The sequence below is a fragment of the Pleurodeles waltl genome, chromosome 8 (assembly GCF_031143425.1).
Source record: "Pleurodeles waltl isolate 20211129_DDA chromosome 8, aPleWal1.hap1.20221129, whole genome shotgun sequence".
Lineage (NCBI taxonomy): Eukaryota > Metazoa > Chordata > Amphibia > Caudata > Salamandridae > Pleurodeles > Pleurodeles waltl.
The window spans coordinates 166,751,283-166,767,444 of NC_090447.1; the positions used below are offsets into that span (position 1 = coordinate 166,751,283).

General features: G+C 48.0%; 1 protein-coding gene across 1 annotated transcript in view; it reads left to right on the forward strand.

Moving 5' to 3' along the window:
- LOC138249505 (cyclic nucleotide-binding domain-containing protein 2-like) overlaps nucleotides 1-16,162 on the forward strand; it is a 611,285-nt gene that overhangs the window by 514,680 nt on the left and 80,443 nt on the right. Inside the window, exon 14 of the mRNA XM_069203460.1 lies at nucleotides 3,928-4,062. Coding sequence (XP_069059561.1) covers nucleotides 3,928-4,062 — 135 coding nt within the window. The remainder of the gene's footprint in view (nucleotides 1-3,927; nucleotides 4,063-16,162) is intronic.

The window sequence follows — 16,162 nt, forward strand, 5'->3', positions numbered from 1 at the left end:
CTAGGGTTCAGGGTAGCCCTTAAATACTAAATTTAAGGGCGTGTTTAGGTCTGGGGGGTTAGTAGCCAATGGCTACTAGCCCTGAGGGTGGGTACACCCTCTTTGTGCCTCCTCCCAAGGGGAGGGGGTCACAATCCTAACCCTATTGGGGGAATCCTCCATCTGCAAGATGGAGGATTTCTAAAAGTTAGAGTCACTTCAGCTCAGGACACCTTAGGGGCTGTCCTGACTGGCCAGTGACTCCTCCTTGTTGCTTTCTTTGTTCCCTCCAGCCTTGCCGCCAAAAGTGGGGGCCGTGGCCGGAGGGGGCGGGCAACTCCACTAAGCTGGAGTGCCCTGCTGGGCTGTGACAAAGGGGTGAGCCTTTGAGGCTCACCTCCAGGTGTCACAGCTCCTGCCTGGGGGAGGTGTTAGCATCTCCACCCAGTGCAGGCTTTGTTACTGGCCTCAGAGTGACAAAGGCACTCTCCCCATGGGGCCAGCAACATGTCTCTAGTGTGGCAGGCTGCTGGAACTAGTCAGCCTACACAGACAGTCAGTTAAGTTTCAGGGGGCACCTCTAAGGTGCCCTCTGGGGTGTATTTTGCAATAAAATGTACACTGGCATCAGTGTGCATTTATTGTGCTGAGAAGTTTGATACCAAACTTCCCAGTTTTCAGTGTAGCCATTATGGTGCTGTGGAGTTCGTGTTTGACAAACTCCCAGACCATATACTCTTATGGCTACCCTGCACTTACAATGTCTAAGGTTTTGTTTAGACACTGTAGGGGTACCATGCTCATGCACTGGTACCCTCACCTATGGTATAGTGCACCCTGCCTTAGGGCTGTAAGGCCTGCTAGAGGGGTGTCTTACCTATACTGCATAGGCAGTGAGAGGCTGGCATGGCACCCTGAGGGGAGTGCCATGTCGACTTACTCGTTTTGTCCTCACTAGCACACACAAGCTGGCAAGCAGTGTGTCTGTGCTGAGTGAGAGGTCTCCAGGGTGGCATAAGACATGCTGCAGCCCTTAGAGACCTTCCTTGGCATCAGGGCCCTTGGTACTAGAAGTACCAGTTACAAGGGACTTATCTGGATGCCAGGGTCTGCCAATTGTGGATACAAAAGTACAGGTTAGGGAAAGAAAACTGGTGCTGGGGCCTGGTTAGCAGGCCTCAGCACACTTTCAATTGTAAACATAGCATCAGCAAAGGCAAAAAGTCAGGGGGCAACCATGCCAAGGAGGCATTTCCTTACAGGGGTAAACCCTATTCTGCGAGGCCAGGGCACAGCCTTTACAAATGCAGGTGTGCCCCGCCTCTCCCGTCTCTCAGCCCAGGAAGGCCTTACAATATGTAGATGCACCTCTGTGACACCTCCACCCCCCCTGTGTTCAGGCTATCTGAAAAGTATGCACAAAGTCCCAACTGTCAGTCTGCCCAGACGTGGATTGGAGGCAAGCTGCAAAACACCAAAGTCATAAGCACAGATAAATGTGCACTTTCTAGAAGTGGCATTTCTGTGATAGTAATAAAAAATACACTTACACCAGTAAGCAGCATTTCTCATCACTATCTCAACCATACCAAACAGGCCTACGCTACCCCTCATAAATCAGACAATAACCCTTACACATAAGGCAGGACATTTCCAATGCAATCCTATGAGAGGGCAGCACTCACAGCAGTGAGACACCAAGTTAGGCTGTTTGTCACTACCAGGACAGGCCTCGCAATCATGGCACATGTCCTGCCTTCTACATACATGGCACCCTGCCCAAAGGGCTATCTAGGGCGTACCTTAGAGGTGACTTAGATGTAGTAAAAGGGGAGTTCTGGGCCTGGCAAGTAAATTTAGATGCCAGGTCCCTGTGGCAGAAAACTGCACACACAGTCCCTGCTTTAGCAGGCCTGAGATAGGTTTGACAGGCTACTTCAGTGGGTGGCGCAAGCAGCGCTGCAGGCCCACTAGTAGCATTTAATTTACAGGCCCTGGGTATAGGGATACCACTTTACAAGGGACTTATAGGTAAATTAAATATGACAATTAGGTATAAGCCAATCACACCAATTGTGTAAGGGAGCGCACATGCACTTTAGCACTGGTTAGCAGTGAAAAAGTGTTCAGAGTCAAAACGTCAGCCAACAAAGGTCAGAAAAATAAAGAGGCAAAAAGGCAAAAAGTCTGGGGAATGACCCTGTAAAAGGGCCAGGTCCAAAACTTAGAATGAGAAATACCACGCCTATAGAGGCTGTCACGCTGAAGCTATAAATCTCTGTTAAGCTAGGTCGTTAAAGTACTTTTCTTTAAGAAATTACATATACCTGTGACAAACTCACTGTTGCAGCTGTATGGCAATAAGAATACCTATGTAAAGTGTGTAAATACAGGTCACAAGTGGATGAATACAGTAGCAGTACAGCAAAATTTGCAAGATTAATTTTTTATAACATCTCAATTGAAGCCAATGTTAAGAACTAAAATGTGCCACTAAGCATTCGATCAATAGTTCTTCTGCTCAATATTTAAACATAGGTAGTCTAAGGGATTTCCAGCCGATCGTATTTACGAACCTAATCCAAAGTTCAGACACCTCTACATCATGCTCAGACAATATCTTCTCCTTTTGTTGGATGATGTGGGAACCAGGCATGGTCGCCAGTGTGCGTCACATGTGTTAGTTTCACGAGTCTAACAGAAGTAGCTAGTTACTGATTCATCGTTGCACAGTTTTTCCATAAGAAATGTCTCAATTTAAATCTTCAACCCTGATCTACATAAGCAATAAAATAACTCCTGGTGTAATGAGATACTGTGTAAAACTACTAAAATAAATATTGCACATACAAATGTAGCAAGAGTGTACGTTTTAGTTTAGTCCAGAGATATTGAGGCTATGTGTTTTCAGTGTTGTCTATTTGTTCATTCACTTTTTGTAAGTACTAAATCAAGTATTAATCTTTCTTGTCAACCACATAAACTACAGTTTGAACTGGAAACTAGAAAACGGGACGTGTAAATTGTGTCAATTACGAGTTCAAAGATCTCGAAAATTAGTCTAATAACAAATGAGAGTTAGTCAATTCTTGTAGCCCAGCTGTGGTTGTTTGTTCAGGGTTGGGCTGCACCAATTTGCACCAGCGAGCCCCACGTTATTACCAGTGTGCTGTTGCCAGTGAGCTGTAATTCAAAGGGCATAGAAGGGGGTTGCAACAGCTTTAGGCTGTTTTCCGGAGAGAAAGAAAACTGCTGTTTAATTTGGACCTCCTTTGCTCCCTGCTGTAAATAAGGAGCCCGTTTCATTAGTACTGATGGCCGTACATGAGGTGGAGTAGAACTGCAGCACGCCCAGTATTGCTAGTGCGGCAAGTGGGGTATTTTTAAGGCTACTGCTTGGAAAACAAGCTTTGACGTGAAAGTTGAATGCGTGTCAGGATATCGATAGCAAAAACATCGTCTAACGTATATATCAGTGTCTTAATATTGTTTACAAAAATCCCGCACTAGTGGGCATAGATTTTCTATCACTAATCCATTGCGGTTATATTCTTGCAAACAAAATGCAGTACACAATATTTTTTGTCTTATTATATGTAGACATGATATTTGGGTACCATACCTAGCGGTTTTACCAGTTTATGACCATCTGCTTCTTAGGCTCGGGCGCCTGAAACCATCTCCCTTACAGATAGGCATGTTTCTGATATTTAATTATTTGATGTACATTTAAATGAATATCAGGAAAACAGAAGTAGGACAATATGAACATTAATTTAACTAAAACAGTTTTCTGCATATGAGCACGATATGGCATTGTTAGTACTAGTATAGTGTATTTTCCAGTTAAATATAACATATATGGAGCATTTTATTTTGAAGGGAAAAGCATTGTAATTTAAGTATTTTATGATCTGCTCTACACTGTATTCTTTATTGCTTTCTCAGGGTCTGGCATATGCAGTTTATGATGACACACCTAGCATGGCTTTAGTTTCTGATGGGGCGGAATGCATCCTAATATCAAAAGAATTTTTTAAGAAGAACACGGATGAAGCATATCTCTCAAGGTTGTCTACAAAAGTAAGTTTACATAGTTTTGCTGCCCAGTTGCTGATGCATTGTATTCAGCCATTTGCAAAATGAAATTCGTGTGTGTGTTTATATCCCAGAGCTTTTTTTTCAGATCTGTAAATGAAAAAACTGCTAGGACAAAGACAAACAGGCCTGCTCCTGGCGTAGACCTCTAACGAGAGCTACATTATTGCACAAAGGCGTATGTTGCAAGCGACTGTGGTAGCACTCCGCAGTGCCCTGCATACACTAGTAGAGTGCTGTTCTCAGAAACGTCTGTCGCACAGTTGCTTTTGTGGGAGAGGAGAGACAAGGAGCCCCAGCAGTGGCGTAACGGAACTTGAGGGGGCTTCACTGCACAGTACATGGAACTCCCCCCCCCCCTTCTCCGGCGCTCACTCAGGAGCTCCCAGGACAGGGTACTGTGATGAGGGTGCCCCTTGGAGCTCGGAATCCCCCCCCCCCCCCGCATTGCGGCGGCTGCAGGGGTCTTTGTTACGCCACTGAGCCCCAGCAGGCTGTAGACTGCTCCTAAGTGAAGTCACAGGCAAATTCGTTCTTCCGGCCTTTTATTTCATCTCTGGAGTGCTTCGCTGCAGTTAAAGGGGCCTAGTAGCAAAGGCATTTTCGAGTATGTAAAAACGTACTCCTGTTGTTTTCTTCCACATACTCTTACATGCTATTTTGAATTGGTTTGAAGACGCCTATTAGTAAAAGTGGAAAAAGGGCACCGTGCATTCTACTTGCACTATGTGTAACAAGATTCCCTTGATGTTCCGACTTTATTGCCATTTTAGATGTTTGGGACTAATTCAAAATGTCATGTAAGAGTATGTAAAAAAAACCTGCTACAGTACTTTGGTTTTAGATGTTCTAAAATGTCTTTGTAATTAGGCCCCATAATGTGGCATCAGCTTCTTGCATGTTTGAAAGTGGTACATACATGCCTTGACGAAGAACCAACAATTTAAAGTTAATAAGTTCAATCTACTAGGGTCCAGCAACGGGAGTCTATTGTACCTCCCAGCAAGTTCTCTATTCCAGGTGCACCAGACAAGTGCCTAAGGAAAGCAGATCTTATTAATTACCTGTGGAAGCCACCATTTGAATGAAAGAGTTCCATTCAGTTAATGTGCTTGCAGTGAATCTCTTTTAGTGTTTCAGACAACTTGAAAGCAAATCACATGTTTTGTTATCGCACACATCAGACAGGACCACTGGAGGCACTCATGGGCAGCACCTGCAGCATATGCTGCTCCATTACAAGGCACGATCAAAGGGCATCATCACGAGTTTGGGGGTACTGAAAGGACCACCATGTCGGAGGTTTCACAGACCGCCCTATTCCGATTTACACAGGCAGGACTGCCGACCACCAAGCAAAAAAGGCAGACCAGCAGTGGCACAGGGGCCTGGAAATAGGCAGTTCGAACTCCTGCACCGACAGCCATCCACTGACTGTATTACAAGTCAAGTCGCAGAGGCGGGCACCCAGGGCGGTCAGCTAATGGCAGTCTGAACCACGGCTGTTCGCGGTCACCAAAGTAATACGCAACAGCACATTGGATGGATTTAAAAACAACACAGAGGACACATTGCCACACTTGACACACCTGAAAAGGACACTGTGAAACAGATCCCTTCACACACCACAATCTTCGGCGTTTTCACAGCAAGACCCAGCAACTTTTTCCCACACTGCACAGATAATAGGCACCATTTTCTTTTTTCACCATCCCATACAACACCCTGCACAAACTTTTGTCTAGTCACACCCTTTGGCACTACCCCTCTTTGGTAAGTCACTGTCACCTGTTGCATATTTTAACTTTTTACCAACATGACATGTTTTACAAACCCCTGTTTCACTGATGAAGAGTTAAGAGTCAATTGTGGTGGATGAAATCATAAGAGTAGAGCCACAATTGTTAGGAGCCCATGTTCAGCACACTACTCTCAGTAGGAAGATGGAAATGTGGGACAGTATAGTCAACAGAGCCAATGCTGTGTGCACCACCCTGTACTCACGGTAGGACATCAGGGATAGGTGAAACAACCTCTGGGGCAAGGCCAGTTTTCTTGTCTCCAAGCACCAGCGGTAGACCGAGAAGACTGGCAGTGGCTTTCCCAGTGCCCCATTACAACTCTTTCTCTGGGAGGAGGAGGTCTTGACCATCTTGCATCCTGAGGGCTTGACAGGAATACCTGGGGGTATGGAGTATTGTAATTCACAACAAGAAAAATGTCACCAAAATGCCATGTCATGTATGCTCACCGCCCACCTTGTGCCACCTTCACTGTCACTCCAATCACCAGTCCAGTGTCCACCTACTCAAAGACCCCTGTCTGTCATTGCACAGTTGAAGTAGACTCACCTGGGGGAACAACATCTATGTATAGTGGGTGTAGGACATGGACTGACATGACTACAACTCCCAGCAGGCACTTTTTCTATACCTCTATACACCAGAACAGTATTCTCTTGCCCAAAGGCCCCTGAGTCTCAACTCTCTATTGAAGTGCATTCACCTGGGAGGATGATATTTGTATAGTATGTATAGTACAGGGACTGACATTACTGCTAAGGCCGGGAATGATTGTTACTGTTACTCCACTCAGCCAGCCCTCTGCTCCAAAGACCCTTGTTAGTCAACTCCCAATTGAAGTGGACTCACCTGGGAGGATAGCATTTGTATAGTGTGGGTAGTACAGGGTCTGACATGACCACTAAGGCCAGGAGGCACAGTTACTGTTACTTCACTCAGGCAGCCCTGTGTCCTCTGCTCCAAAGACCCTTCTTAGTCAACTACCAATTGAAGTGGACTCACCAGGGACGACAGCATTTGTATAGTGTATGTAGAACAGGGACTGACATGACTACAGCTCCCAGCAAGCACTGTTTTGTGTACTCACCTGGAAGGATGTCATTTGTACAGTGTGTGTAGTACAGTGGGTTACGTGACTGCAGCTCACAGGAGGATCTCTAACTGTCACTCCATCCACCAGTCCAGTGTCCTCGTCTCAAAGACTCTTGTTTGGGAAGTCACAAAAGAAGTGTACTCACCTGGGGATGACATTTCTCAAGTATATGAAGTAGAGGGAGTGACATGACTGCTAAGGCCAGAAGGTTTTGTCTCTCCAACTCAAAACACAAGTCCAATGTACACCTGCCAAATACCCTTGTTCGTTAACTCACAATCAAGTTTACTCTCCTGAGAGGATCACATTTGTCTAGTTTTGGGAATTAGTTGGAGTGACCTGAATGTACAGCCCAATGGACCCTCTGTTGCTAACTCAAATCACCAGCCCAGTATACACTTGCCCCCATGCATCTGTTAGTGAACTCTCAAAGGAAGTTTACTCATTTAGAAAGATCCCATTTGTTTAGTGTCGGGAACTAGGGTTGTGACCTGAATGCAACTCCCAGAAGGCACTGTTCAAGTGACTCCAAATAGCAGAACAGTGGTCACTTTTCCACAAATCCTAGCATGATCAATCTCAAATCATGTTTACTCACCTGGGAGAGACCAAGAGGCAGATCATGCTCAATGCTGCGATGTGGCTGGCCACCTAGCTCAATCTTGAACTGCTAAGCCAAGATGATACTATTGAGGACAGGAAGGATGCTCACACAGTGTGCAACATAAATGATCAACAAGGCCTCAAGATGCCTCACCAGAATGGAATTGTCTGAAACAACATTCACAAAGCTCTGGCCACTTGATGACTACAATCACATATACAACAAAGTCCTGGGTTGGCCTGCATAATGTTTAACTAGGCCTCATAATGGTCAAAGTCACATCCTGCGCAGCCACTGTTTTGCCTGTACTCCTGGCAAGATGTAAATCTCTGCCCATCCTCCCAAGTACTAATGAACTGCTACATTCAGCAGCTGCTTGGCTTAAATGGAATTGGCATTATTCACAAATGTCAGCTCAGTACAACCAACATCATGTGTACCTGTCACAAAAGGATAACCTGCAAATCAGCTATATAAAGAGGCTTTGCAAAATGCCACTGTAAAACTTTGGTGATAGATGTTACAATTCCACCAGTTATATTGTATCTTTCGCATCACCAGGTCGAGCTGTCATTGGGCATACAGAGGCCACAGACAAGACTGCCGCTATCGCCTTGGATGAAGCCCTCAGTGTCACGCCTTATGTGCTGCTTTACCCTGAAGGCCGCAGAGCGAGTGGCACGGATCCTGTTCTTGAATGTTCGGCCTTGGCCCAAGTAGGGGCAATTCTTTCTGGTAGCCACAGTGCTGCAGGCAATGGGTACGCCAAGAGCAGGCCGTGTCCCTCAGAAGGAGCGCCAGAGGGAAAAAAAACCCTGAAAGGGGAAAAACCTCCACAAAGATATGTTCCTACAACAGGAACAAAAAAGAAGAGATATCAGCAAGAGCAAATACAGGAAAAAGTATTCTAAACTGACGAGAACCAGCACAGGAATACAAGGAAGCAGGAGCGAAGACACCATCCAAACAGAAAGTGTTGCAGCGCAAGGAGAGAAAGAATCACAGCCCTTAAATACCAACAAACAGGAAACGACCAACAGGAAGTAAAAGGACACCATTTTAGATAGGGAAAAGCACTTAGAACAGAATGGACTAGGAACCATAAAGACTAGGGAACAAGGAATGCTGGAAAGAGAAAAGTAACATGGGAAGGGGGAAAAACGTAAAGGAAGGCACAACCAGATGTCCAAAGAAAAGAAGAAAAGAAAAGAGAAGAAAAGAAAAGAGAAGAAAAGAAAAGAACAGGTGAGTGGGGGGCCAGACATGCCTAAAAACACGGTGCACAGCAAAAGAATGAGGCCCATGCCCGATTTGGGGCCTCTTAAAACACAGCAGACTTGGGGCGCGTCGCGTCTGAGAACCGTGTGCTGCGGCCCGAGCCGAATGTTTGGCTCGTGCCATGAGACTGTAGGTCCCCCCCCCCGAAGGCCCAGGTTTGTGCTGAAACAAGCGGTGAAAATGACGAATCAGAAGAGGTGCGTGAACAGAAGATGCATCTTACCAAGAGCATTCACTGAGAGGGTAACCCTTCCAATAAATCAAGTACTGAAGACGTTTGTGAAAGATACGAGAATCACAAATCTCCTGTACCTCATATTCAGGTACATCATCCACTAATACAGGAGGAGGACAGGGAAACTGACGAGAGTAAGGATCAGGTACATAGGGTTTGAGCTGAGAAACATGAAAGACCGGGTGAATCCTCCAGGTACGAGGCAAGTAAAGACGGACAGTCATGGGATTGATCAGCTGAAGGATTCGGAAAGGACCATTGTTGGACTTTTGCTTTTGCAGGGTCATCCCCAGACTTTTTTGCCTCCTGCCTCCTATATTTTTCTGACATGTTGCTGTTGGCTTTTCAACTCTGAGCACTTTACCACTGCTAACCAGTGCTAAAGTGCATATGCTCTCCTGTTTAAATTGTATGTAAGTGGTTTATCCATGATTGGCATATTTGATTTACTAGTAAGTCCCTAGTAAGGTGCACTAGAGGTGCCAGGGCCTGTAAATCAAATGCTACTAGTGGGCCTGCAGCACTGGTTGTGCCACCCACATAAGTAGCTCTGTAATCATGTCTCAGACCTGCCACTGCAGTGTCTGTATGTGTATTCTTACACTGTAAATTCGACTTGGCAAGTGTACCCACTTGCCAGGCCTAAACCTTCCCTTTCCTTACATGTAAGGCACCCCTAAGGTATGCCCTAGGTAGCCCCAAGGGCAGGGTGCAGTGTATGGATAAGGTAGGACATATAGTAATGTGGTTTATATGTCCTGACAGTGAAATACTGCCAATTTCGTTTTCACTGTTGCAAGGTCTGTCTCTCTCTCATAGGATAATATGGGGGCTACCTTTAAATATGATTAAAGTGTAGATTCCCCTAGAGAGTAGATGGACATGTGGAGTTTGGGATCCCTGAACTCACAATTTAAAAATACATCTTTTAGTAAAGTTGATTTTGAGATTGTGAGGTTGGAAATGCCACTTTTAGAAAGTGAGCATTTTCTTGCTTAAACCATTCTGTGACTCTGCCTTGTTTGTGGATTCCCTGTCTGGGTCAGTTTGACAGTTGGGTTGTTTTTCACCTCACACCAGACAGTGACACAAAGGGAGCTGGGGTGTGATCTGCATTTCCTGATTAGCCATCTCTGCTAGGAGGGAGGGGTGGAGTGGTCACTCTCATCTGAAAGGACTGTGCCTGCCTCTGACAATGCTGTCTCCAGCCCCCTGGTGTGTGTCTGAGGCCTTGCCTGGGCAAGGCAGGATTTCACAAGAAGGTGTGAGTCCCCTTTGAAGAAAGGTGACTTCAAAGACTAAAATGGGTATAAGAAGGGCACCCAAACTTACAAACTTTAGAAACACTTCTGGAATCAAGGGGAACCTCTGCCTGGAGAAGAGCTGATCGCTGAGGAACGAGTGCTGCCCTGCCTGTGACTGTGCTTTGTGGAGCTTTCCTGCAGTGCTGCTTCTGCCAGAGTAAGAGGGCAAAGACTGGACTTTGTGTGCCTTCCATCTTGAAGAAGAAATCTCCAAGGGCTTGATGTAGAGCTTGCCTCCTGTTGTTGAAGTCTCAGGGATAGCAAAGACTTCTTCCTGCCAGCACCTGGAGTCTCTGGAGAGACCCCTACTCTGCTCTGTGGTGCCCTTCCAGTTCCTGGGACCCTGAAAGGAGAGGCTGGCAGCCTAAGGACAAAAATACACGCACCGCGCACCGTGCGGAGAAAAGATCGACGCGAATCCGATCGCGGCTGAGAAAACGACGCGACGCCGGCTCCGCAGCTGAGAAACGACGCCGCTGGAAACGCGACCGGAGAATCGACGCCCGGAGCAGGAGAAACGACGCGCAGCATCGCTGACGAAGGCTGAGAGATCGCAACCAGCGCTGCGGGACTTCGGACCGTCGCGTGGCTGGCTTTTTCGACGCGCCTCGCCGAGCCGAGCTGTTTTCGACGCATATACCCGTGCCGGGTTATTTTCGACGCACACCGCCCGTGCGGGGTTATTTTTGCCGCAAACCAGGTACATTTTCACGCTAGCAGCGCTAGTGTGGTGTTACAACTACCTAAAGACTCTTTTTATTTTAAACCTTTAAAAAAATCATAACTTGACTTGTGTATGTTGGATTTTTGTCGTTTTGGTCTTGTTTTGTCTAGATAAATATTTCCTATTTTTCTAAACTGGTGTTGTGTCATTTTGTAGTGTTTTCATTAAGTTACTGTGTGTGTTGGTACAAATACTTTACACCCAGCACTCTGAGGTTAAGCCTACTGCTCTGCCAAGCTACCAAGGGGGTAAGCAGGGGTTAGCTGAGGGTGATTCTCTTTTATCCTAACTAGAGTGAGGGTCCTTGCTTGAACAGGGGGTAACCTGACTGTCAACCAAAGACCCCATTTCTAACATTGGTGACCAGCGGTCGGGATTGGACTTGTATTTGTACTTGACATACAGTAATTAAGTGTACACTACTGTTTTGATCTCAGACCACTACGTGACCACATACTACTTGTCTTGTGATTCTGCTTTTTGTTCTCTGATGTCCTCCTGGAAGTATTGATAATATTTTTGGACTTTGTTTTGGGTTGTGAAGCCTTTGCAGAATGGAAGTCAATTTCTGGCACCTATTTATGTATAAAAAGTGGCAGCTTAAAGCATTCTGCATGGAAAGGGGACTGGCTGTGAACAGGAAATCCAGAAGGGAGGATCTTGAGTCAGCCCTGTTTCAGTATGAATTGAAACGTTGTCAGGCAACACCACCAAATGAGTCTGAGGAGGATAACTACTCTGAGGAGGAGGATAACTACTCTGAGGAGGAGGAAACAGAAAGAGATGAGTGGCTCCTAGCTCGAATCCGGAGTCTGGAAGAGCTAGATGCAGAGCTTGAGAGGGCTGAGGAGGAGAGAGCCTTAGTCCTAGAAAAAGAAAGGATTGCAGCTCAAGAGCTGAGCTGTGAAGAGCTGAAGCTGGAGGCCATGAGGGCTGAGTCCAGTTCAGATGGTGGCAGCAAAAATCTTGTATCCAGTACTGCTGAAGAAGTGCACATGCCCAGAGATGTGGTGCCCTACTTGAAGGAGGGAGTTAACACACACCAGGAGGTTCAGGGGTATGAGGTAGCTCCAGTGATGCACAGGGTCCCTGAGGTGGATTGGGGAACTGGCATGGGGAGTCATATTCCTACTGGTGGGAGGGACACTCTACTGACTCTAGTTGAGAGTGACAGGGAGAGGGGTTCCCCCCAGGTAGAAGTCCTGGTTATGGAGTGTGAAGACATCCCAGAAGAGTGTGGGTTGAGTGTCAGGGACAGTCAGGTACTGTCTCACCAGTCTCAGGAGGGTGATGTGGGGTGCTTTTTCAAAGCAGAGTCACTGGATGGTTGGGTGAAGGGTACTTTGGTTAATTCATGTGAGGGGCTGAGTGATGTAATTGCTGGAGAGCATATGTCTAGTCCTTATTTTCCAGAGCTATGCCAACACCAGGTGGAGTGTGAGTTCTCTGACCCCAGGGAGCTTACAATGGAGGCAGACTTCTGGGTGAGTACCAGAGAGTCTGAAGAGGCATTCGGGGGTGCTCCTGAGAGGAGTGGTCTAGGTAGTTCCCAACCAGGTGAGGTAGGGAAGGATTGTAGTGTCCCAGGTAGGTCCCAGTGTAGTGGGATGGGTGAGGGACCCCATGTCCAGTCTCAAAGGAGAGGGAATGGGGATGGGTTGAGGCCCAAGGTGCCCGAGATCCGGTCCCAGGTCCTGGAGGGTTCCCTGCGGGAACCCCAGGAGGGGAGCCTAGCCTGTACCATAGGGCCATCTGTTGAGGGAGACCCCACAGTGTCAGGAGAACTTGGGGGGGCGGCTGTAGCCAGCGTCCCACCAGTTCTGGTGTCTGGCAGTACCACTCCTAGTGAGGGGTTGCAGAAGTCCAGACAGAGGGTTGAGAGGGGGTTGCGGACCCCAGTGGAGAACCTGGAGGGTCAGGGGTCAGCTCTGAGTGCAGAGCCCCCCAGGAATGACCTTGGTGAGACCATTTCTGGGCTGGGGGGAATCCAGACTCTGTCAGATGGGCAGAGGTCAGGAGACCTGCGCCAGCCAGACTCTTGTATGGCCCTTGGGGAAAGTGTTTCCCTTGTGGGGGGTAGGTGTGCCCCCCAGGAAGTCCTGGTGCGCCAGGCAATGATTCAACCGCAGGATGGTGACTCTGGGTTGAATAATCAGGTTCAGGGGGTAAACTCTGACCTGATGGGGGGTAAGTGTGCTCCCCAGGAAGTCCTGGTGTGCCAGGCAGTGGTTCAACCGCAGGGTGGTGACCCTGGGTTGGATGACCAGGTTCAGAGGGTAAACTCTGACCTGGTAGGGGGTAGGTATGCCCCCCAAGAAGTCCTGGTTTGCCAGGCAGTGATCCAGTCTGTGGGTACAGGCCCTGGATTGGGAGGCCAGGTTAAGGGTGTCCCCCCTGACCTGGAGGAAGGGGCTACTGCTAACAGGGCCCCTACCATGTTGTCTTCTGGGGGGGCCGCTCCTAGTTGGGTGGTTCAGGACCCCAGAAGGGAGGGCAGGGGGAGGGAAGCCTCACCCCTGGCCCTGGTCCAACCTGAAGGTACAGACCCCAGGTTGGAGGATCAGTTGCAGGTTAACATCCCTGCACTGATGGAAGAATTGTGCAGGACTGCTTCTACAAGCACCCTGACAGTTTTTGACTCTGGGGGTGCCGCTTCTGCAGGGAGGGTACAGAGCCCCAGAGGGGAGGACCAGGGTCAGGTTGTCATCCCTGACCTGGTGGAAGAGAGAGTGGTCAAAGGGTGCCAGGCACCTGGGGCTACCACCCCCCACTCTCCACAGTCACAGTGGTTAGAGAGGCCTGAGGTCGGGCTCTCATCCCTGACAGTTGTCTGGGGCCACTGTGGCTTGCTGTCCTGGTGGACAGAGTTGCCCCTGGGGGGGGAAGGACGAGAGTCACACCCCAGGGGTGGAGTGGGCAACACCATTGTGTTGGCCCTGGTGGTACTATCTGCCCATTGCAATACATCTGTGAGCAAAGTAAAGTTAGGTGTTGCACAGATGGTGTCTGTAGATGTGGAGAAGGGTTCCCCATGGGTTAGCTTAGTGGGCCCTGAGAGTATGGACAGAGGGATCCAACTGGAGTCAGGAAGGCGTAGAACTGGAGCATGCCCCTGCTGTTGTGGGCCTGGGTCCCTGTTCTATCGCCCCAATCAGGGAAGTACATCAAGGTATTGATTGTTCTCCCCTGGCTTTAGGCTGGTAGGGGGTCGTGTTGGACTTTTGCTTTTGCAGGGTCATCCCCAGACTTTTTTGCCTCCTGCCTCCTATATTTTTCTGACATGTTGCTGTTGGCTTTTCAACTCTGAGCACTTTACCACTGCTAACCAGTGCTAAAGTGCATATGCTCTCCTGTTTAAATTGTATGTAAGTGGTTTATCCATGATTGGCATATTTGATTTACTAGTAAGTCCCTAGTAAGGTGCACTAGAGGTGCCAGGGCCTGTAAATCAAATGCTACTAGTGGGCCTGCAGCACTGGTTGTGCCACCCACATAAGTAGCTCTGTAATCATGTCTCAGACCTGCCACTGCAGTGTCTGTATGTGTATTCTTACACTGTAAATTCGACTTGGCAAGTGTACCCACTTGCCAGGCCTAAACCTTCCCTTTCCTTACATGTAAGGCACCCCTAAGGTATGCCCTAGGTAGCCCCAAGGGCAGGGTGCAGTGTATGGATAAGGTAGGACATATAGTAATGTGGTTTATATGTCCTGACAGTGAAATACTGCCAATTTCGTTTTCACTGTTGCAAGGTCTGTCTCTCTCTCATAGGATAATATGGGGGCTACCTTTAAATATGATTAAAGTGTAGATTCCCCTAGAGAGTAGATGGACATGTGGAGTTTGGGATCCCTGAACTCACAATTTAAAAATACATCTTTTAGTAAAGTTGATTTTGAGATTGTGAGGTTGGAAATGCCACTTTTAGAAAGTGAGCATTTTCTTGCTTAAACCATTCTGTGACTCTGCCTTGTTTGTGGATTCCCTGTCTGGGTCAGTTTGACAGTTGGGTTGTTTTTCACCTCACACCAGACAGTGACACAAAGGGAGCTGGGGTGTGATCTGCATTTCCTGATTAGCCATCTCTGCTAGGAGGGAGGGGTGGAGTGGTCACTCTCATCTGAAAGGACTGTGCCTGCCTCTGACAATGCTGTCTCCAGCCCCCTGGTGTGTGTCTGAGGCCTTGCCTGGGCAAGGCAGGATTTCACAAGAAGGTGTGAGTCCCCTTTGAAGAAAGGTGACTTCAAAGACTAAAATGGGTATAAGAAGGGCACCCAAACTTACAAACTTTAGAAACACTTCTGGAATCAAGGGGAACCTCTGCCTGGAGAAGAGCTGATCGCTGAGGAACGAGTGCTGCCCTGCCTGTGACTGTGCTTTGTGGAGCTTTCCTGCAGTGCTGCTTCTGCCAGAGTAAGAGGGCAAAGACTGGACTTTGTGTGCCTTCCATCTTGAAGAAGAAATCTCCAAGGGCTTGATGTAGAGCTTGCCTCCTGTTGTTGAAGTCTCAGGGATAGCAAAGACTTCTTCCTGCCAGCACCTGGAGTCTCTGGAGAGACCCCTACTCTGCTCTGTGGTGCCCTTCCAGTTCCTGGGACCCTGAAAGGAGAGGCTGGCAGCCTAAGGACAAAAATACACGCACCGCGCACCGTGCGGAGAAAAGATCGACGCGAATCCGATCGCGGCTGAGAAAACGACGCGACGCCGGCTCCGCAGCTGAGAAACGACGCCGCTGGAAACGCGACCGGAGAATCGACGCCCGGAGCAGGAGAAACGACGCGCAGCATCGCTGACGAAGGCTGAGAGATCGCAACCAGCGCCGCGGGACTTCGGACCGTCGCGTGGCTGGCTTTTTCGACGCGCCGAGCCGAGCTGTTTTCGACGCATATACCCGTGCCGGGTTATTTTCGACGCACACCGCCCGTGCGGGGTTATTTTTGCCGCAAACCAGGTACATTTTCACGCTAGCAGCGCTAGTGTGGTGTTACAACTACCTAAAGACTCTTTTTATTTTAAACCTTTAAAAAAATCATAACTTGACTTGT